General features: G+C 40.1%; 1 protein-coding gene across 8 annotated transcripts in view; it reads left to right on the plus strand.

Moving 5' to 3' along the window:
* syt1a (synaptotagmin Ia) overlaps positions 1 to 6496 on the plus strand; it is a 218285-nt gene extending 211789 nt beyond the window's left edge. For 6 of the 8 annotated variants that reach the window (XM_084406910.1, XM_084406908.1, XM_084406909.1 and 3 more), the window contains 2 exons: positions 1076 to 1209; positions 2491 to 6496. In XM_084406910.1, coding sequence (XP_084263036.1) covers positions 1076 to 1209; positions 2491 to 2700 — 344 coding nt within the window. In that variant the 3' untranslated portion in view covers positions 2701 to 6496. The remainder of the gene's footprint in view (positions 1 to 1075; positions 1210 to 2490) is intronic. The other 2 variants (XM_084406912.1, XM_084406913.1) reach the window with 1 other exon arrangement.

A 6496-nucleotide genomic window follows, 5' to 3' on the forward strand; every position in this document is an offset into this window, starting at 1 on the left:
ATCCCTTTATGACCACCATGTACCCATCCTCTGATGGCTACTTCCAGCAGGATAATGCACCATGTCACAAAGCTCGAATCATTTCAAATTGGTTTCTTGAACATGACAATGAGTTCACTGTACTAAAATGGCCTCCACAGTCACCAGATCTCAACCCAATAGAGCATCTTTGGGATGTGGTGGAACGGGAGCTTCGTGCCCTGGATGTGCATCCCACAAATCTCCATCAACTGCAAGATGCTATCCTATCAATATGGGCCAACATTTCTAAAGAATGCTTTCAGCACCTTGTTGAATCAATGCCACGTAGAATTAAGGCAGTTCTGAAGGCGAAAGGGGGTCAAACACAGTATTAGTATGGTGTTCCTAATAATCCTTTAGGTGAGTGTATATATATAGTGATTTAATGTTTATTTATTTATTTGGAAAGGGACCATGTGCAATATTGGCTGCATAAAGGTTTCCATTTAATGCACTGTGCCAGATTTAGCCTATGGTTAATTTTCATCCGCAGTCCCTTGGCAGGTCACCATTAACAAACCTTCTCACAATAATAAAATAACAACAAAAAGTATGCATGATACAAAAAATTCTCTCTCTCTTTGACAAGATATGAGTGTATATAAAAGCAGTTACATAACAACCACTATCTGTGCTTAAAAAGTGAGTATTTGTTGTTGTTTTAAGTCTGGTTTTAAAAAGACCAATAGATGGACACCTCTTAATATCATCTGGCGGAGTATTCCGGTGGGTAGTAGCTTTCACAGTGAAAGTGATGAAAGGAAAAAAAAAAAGAACATCTAGAATAAAAAATAAATGAATAAATATTTACAGAAACTAAGAGTGGCAATACATTTAAATAATTGAAATGAAAGTAAATCAATTATTTTATTCCAAAAACTGAATGTTCTTTATGGTTTCCACTTTTTATGACCAGGTGTAGAAATCACACTTTTAAAATTCCCTCATATATCCAGGTTTTCCTGTGGAAACCTTTATCCTTAATAAGTTGGAACTTGGGGGACAAAAAAAAAAGTGAGTAAAAAAGAATTTCCCTGTTCTTGTGTGTTTTCAGATCCCTACGTCAAGATCCACCTGATGCAGAACGGCAAGCGGCTGAAGAAAAAGAAGACGACAATCAAAAAGAACACCCTTAACCCTTACTACAATGAGTCTTTCAGTTTCGAAGTGCCATTCGAACAAATCCAGGTAATGAAATTTGTCTTTGTTGCTTGTACTGAAATTTAATCGTTGTCGAAAACTAATTGTACGAAAACACAGCCGAAAAGAAACTTGTGAAATGCGATAAGGCTCGGCATGAGGCTTTTAAAAAAAAAGTAGTTGCTAATTAGTTGGAGAATAAAATGGGTTCGATGCTTGCTAGTGCAACAAGAGTAAAATTGCTTCAAATTGATTCAGCATTTCACAGTTTAGATGATACATTTTATGCTTTGAGCTGCTTTGAATTCAAAGTGTGTCTGGGGGTCTGTTAACCAGAGAGGCCTTCCTCCCTCCCCATTCTCACCAAGCAGCAGACGTTTCTAAAAGCTGCTACCCCGAACTAACAGTTCCTCGCTCATTGTACATCCCTCAATATTTCATTATATGGCAAATTAGCTCTGGCTCCGAGAACAATGGTCCCAGGCCTGTTCTCACCGGTCAGTAAAATCCAAGCAGAGAGGTGGATCGAAGGATAATCAGGGCTCTGAGGACGCTAATTCATATCGGCTGCTCGCATTTTGTGCACAGGCGGATCAGGCTCCAAGTAAGCAAGCTAAGAGCGAGCCATTGACCCCGAACTCACACCGTTCAGTTGTGTGCTCGCAGTCAATTTACCGAGTTGTCCGGACCTCTCTGGTAGCACCCGCTGGCCTTTCTTTGGTATCTGCCGCCATGCTCTTCAAAGACTCACTCTGCTGCAGAGTAACAGGCCCTTGAATAGACTGTCACACTGAGATAATTGTGGTGGAATTCAATGGCATCAACTATTGCACCACTATGTGTATTTTCAGTAATTGTTAAACAATGTTATTCAAGCCCAGCAACAGTAATGTTTTTTTTTTTTTTAAACAAATTAATTCTGCAGGGATGCATTAAATTGGTCAAAAGTGAGAGTAAAAACTTTTAGAATGTTACAAAAGATTCCCATTTCAAATACATTTTGTTCTTTTGAATTGTCTATTCATCAAAGATCCCTGAAATGAACAAATTTAAATATTAAGCAGCACAACCGTTTCCAACATCACAGGAATAAATAATACATACTGCATGTGCTTGTTTAGTGCTCTGCCAGGCATATTTAAATAAACTCCTTGCCACCCTTTCTTTTGAAATGAATTTTATTCAAAGATATTTTTGTGTGCATTTTCATTTGATCAAAAGAAGTAATAATTCATCAAGTGATGGAGGAACTATAACCTGGCACATGTTCAAACGAAGTGAAAGTCATGCGTTACGTCTATAACTGTGTGTCTCTAATTTCTATTACAGAAAGTTCAAGTTGTTATAACTGTTCTGGACTATGACAAGATTGGCAAGAACGATGCCATCGGCAAAGTGTTTGTGGGCTTGAACAGCTCAGGCACCGAGCTCCGTCACTGGTCAGATATGCTGGCCAACCCGAGGAGACCCATCGCGCAGTGGCACGTGCTCAAGCCGGAGGAGGAAGTGGATGCCCAGCTGGCAGCTCAGAAAAAATAGAGCAGCCCAAGCCCCGTCCCCTGCCCCACAACCCCACCCGTGTAGTGCTCTTTACCCAGTGCGTGTAGATACCTCAGTGATATAAGGATCCATGCACCCTCACTTCTAATTTCGTGTCTAAGAAAACCGCCTTCTCGGACCACCCCCTTGAGATGTTGTGTTGTTACGTCAGTTTCGACCCCCTTCCTTCCTTCCTTCCTTCCTTCCTTCCTTCCTTCCTTCCGTCGATAAACTTTTCTCTGTCCTTTATTGTTTCACCTCCATCCACGACCTTAAAGTCCCCGACCAAATGCCCCCTTCTTTTAAGCAATATGATCTGTATAGATAGCGCATGACTGGAGGAATTTATTATACCACAGGTGTATATATCAGTATGCAGATGAAAATGATTTCTAGTTTATGTGTTTGTATGTTGTTACCCGTTTCCTAATCTGTGTATACCTTGATGTTTTTAATAAGATGTTCTATTTTAAATGATGTAAATGCAGACATAGAAGAGCCAATATTATAAATAACGGGATTTAAGAATTTTACCTTATTGCATTCCACTAAAATATACGATATATCTCTATATAAATATTTACGAGCTAAAGAATTCCAACCTGCAAGACGCTAGTGGAGGTACACTCACTTCGTAAAGGACGGTTTGCGCTTCATGTTTACTTCAAAAAAAAAAAAAAAAAAGCATACAGATGTACACGTTAAAGACACACAGAACACCAAGGCCATTAACTAATATGGTTTCATGGTATAAATGTAATATGCTGCTGGCAATTATACAAGCACATGATTGCGTAAGAACTTTTTGTACTAATTTATCAAACTGAGGACCTGTACGCTTTGCTTAAACCTATATAACGGAAGGAATTCTTCTTACTTGACGAAAACCAATCAGCCTTTTCTTTTGATTTCTAATACGGTGATGCTGTTAACTTTTAGTAGAACGGGTCCCCTGTTTGCTTCTTTCTTGTTTTCGGATTCTTAGATTCCTGGATCTGATTTGGCACCTTCACGAAAACTGGAAATTAACAATTAATGGGGCAGTCTCAAGCTGTAGCCATTGTTTCCTTGAAGCTTGATTTTGTGAATCACTTGCTTTCTTGTCGTTGGACTCGTTTCGTTGACGAATTTGTGGTTCAGCCTCAAAAAAATGAAACCAAGAGTTTTGACTCTAGCTTTAAGACAACTATTTTTTAGATTAAGTCAGCGTCTGAATATTTTTGGTAACTGCATGATTTTTTTTACGATCTTTGCTAAAGGCCGGGTTACGGGGGGATTTATTTACACCGGGGCGTCTGTTTCAAGAGACTCCCTTGCCTTCAATCAAAAGGTAATCAAACTTTGAGGGACGGCAACTTTCAAAGCGGTCGGTCCCGACCAGTCGGCGAGGAGGAGAGGCGAGCTTTTAAACACTGCCATTGTTTTTGGGGAGGTACGAGGCGTACCTGACTCCTCCCTCCACGCACACTCCGCTCGGATAGTGGTGGTCGTAGCTTCGGTTCATCGGGGAACAATGTATTTTGGCCGCAACGGTGCCCTAAACAGCAGTTTTTGCTTTATGTTGCCTTCTGACAGTGACAATAGAGTTAGCCATGCTTAACTGCCAATCCCTTCCCCTGTGGCTACTGTTTTGCACTGTACCGTCTCTGAACGGACTCCCGGTCAGCTTGCACGGTCCGTTCATTTAAAAGCGGACCGGCCGCATTAGCGAATCCTTAACAATAACCGTAAAAGTTAATGGTCTGTACAGGTGATAACATTACATTCTAATGTCCTTTACTACGGGTCTAACAAGAGGACGAGTAGACGTTTAGTCCATTAAAACCATGAGTTATCTTGGAGGAACCTCTCACGTACACTAGATGCTAGCTTCAGGAGGAGTTTCTAAGTGTTTGCAACGTTATTGTGTAGGTGATAGCACTATTACTTAAAAATAAAAGGAGGAAAAAAAGCTGTTTGTCATTCCATAGGAGTCTCTAGTAGGGACTGAGTTGTGTATCACTGTGACTGCGGTGTGTGCTTAGCGTTGTAGTTTTCAGTAGGTAGCGGCCATCTTGTACTATAGTGACGTTGTGCTACCATCCCCCTATCACACGACGAGAGCACGAAAGAGGGCGCGCCAGCGAGAAGGCGAGAAATCGTCAGTTTCTAATAACCGTTGCCGTCCGAGCGCGCAAGCGGGTCAATTCACACAGCATTTTGTTGAGCACTGTGCAATACTTGTATGTTCATTCCCTTAGTCTTTAAAGGGGCGGTATCACTTGATAGGGGTTAAAAAAAGACAAAAAAACACAACCCCCACAAATTCAGTGGGGCGACGCATCCATCGACCGTAGTCTGGTTAGGTCACAGCACACGTGTGTAGTTTGGAGCTCAACATCTGTAAACTTGTTAAGGATTCCTCCGTTTTTCCTGTTGAGTTTTCCTGCACACAGATTTAACCACCATCCAAACATTTGGGTAAACGTATATATAGGATGTACCCCCAAATATGAGATTATCTATCTATCTATCTATCTATCTATCTGTCTCTATATATATATATAAATAAATATATATATAGGCTATATATAAAACCCTTCCCTTTCAGAATAGGTGTATATATTTTTATATTTGTCCTGATATCATTTCCTCATTATTGAGATCACCTGGATATAAGAGAATTGTATCAATCTTGTTATCTGTTGTACTATTAATATGATTGGCTGTACCATTCTGTTATCGCTGTTATGGTTACACTCATGACTATTACCTGGTTATTGTTCCTTTAGTGCCCTATTGAAGACCATTTTATATTTATTATGGAACTCAGAATGTACAGTATGGACTGTGTGTTTTGTTTCTACTTTTTATCGTGGGACCAAGTATAGTTGGCACTTTCATTTCAATGTTGCAATAAATATTGATTCATGTGTTTTATTCATAGCTGAATATGATTTCTTACCCTGTCGGAGAGATCGAACCTATAGAGAAGATCTCCAGAACGTGTAATTGCAACTATAAGTAGGCCTACAATTATTCCTCGACTACTCCTATGTTAACTGATGTACTCTCATTATCTACGATATCTTAATACAAGAGGCTTGTTTATAAAACAAGGATAAAATGCCGTTTTTAGAGTCACGAATTGAATACGGTACTACACTTGGCAAAAGGGTGTTATCGCACTATCAGGTGTCTGCACGTTAGGTGCGGAGCCGGACGTACAGTAGAAGACAGCATTGCTCGTTGCACCTCAGAGGTTTGTAAAGTAGTCTGAATAAGCCATTTCTAGTCCTGCAAAGCAACGCTATCTTTTACTAAAGCCTACCAAAGCACGCGAACAGCTCCGACGACTTGAAAAAGAAAAACAAACAAAGCCCTATCGCTTAGCGTACGACGTACAGTACAGCACATGCATACCACCCTCTGATACTCTGCTACAACGAAAAGCCACCTTTCAAGAAAAAGCTGTGTAAAGAATTAGAATCTGATGCTGTAGGGAGATCCTAGTTGCCTTTGTGTATATCAACTGCCTGCTTGAGTATTTTTGTGTGTGGAAATTTTCTCTGTAATCTTGTAGAACTGTTCGGGGTGTTTTTTCCTGCCATACTGCTCGCCCCAGCGGCGAGCCGACAGTTATATTGCTGTGTATACCTTCATTTTTGATGAGGTGTTTTACAATTTTGTTTCATTTTGTGTAGTGATTCACTCTGTGGAGTTTCTGACTGTTGTTATATAACTTCATATACACAAATGTTCAATAAAACTGTTTTATTTCCTGTTGATACAGAACCTTCTCAGGAGCTCTTTTTTT

Source organism: Rutilus rutilus, assembly GCF_951802725.1.
Source record: "Rutilus rutilus genome assembly, chromosome: 4".
NCBI classification, from domain to species: Eukaryota; Metazoa; Chordata; class Actinopteri; order Cypriniformes; family Leuciscidae; genus Rutilus; species Rutilus rutilus.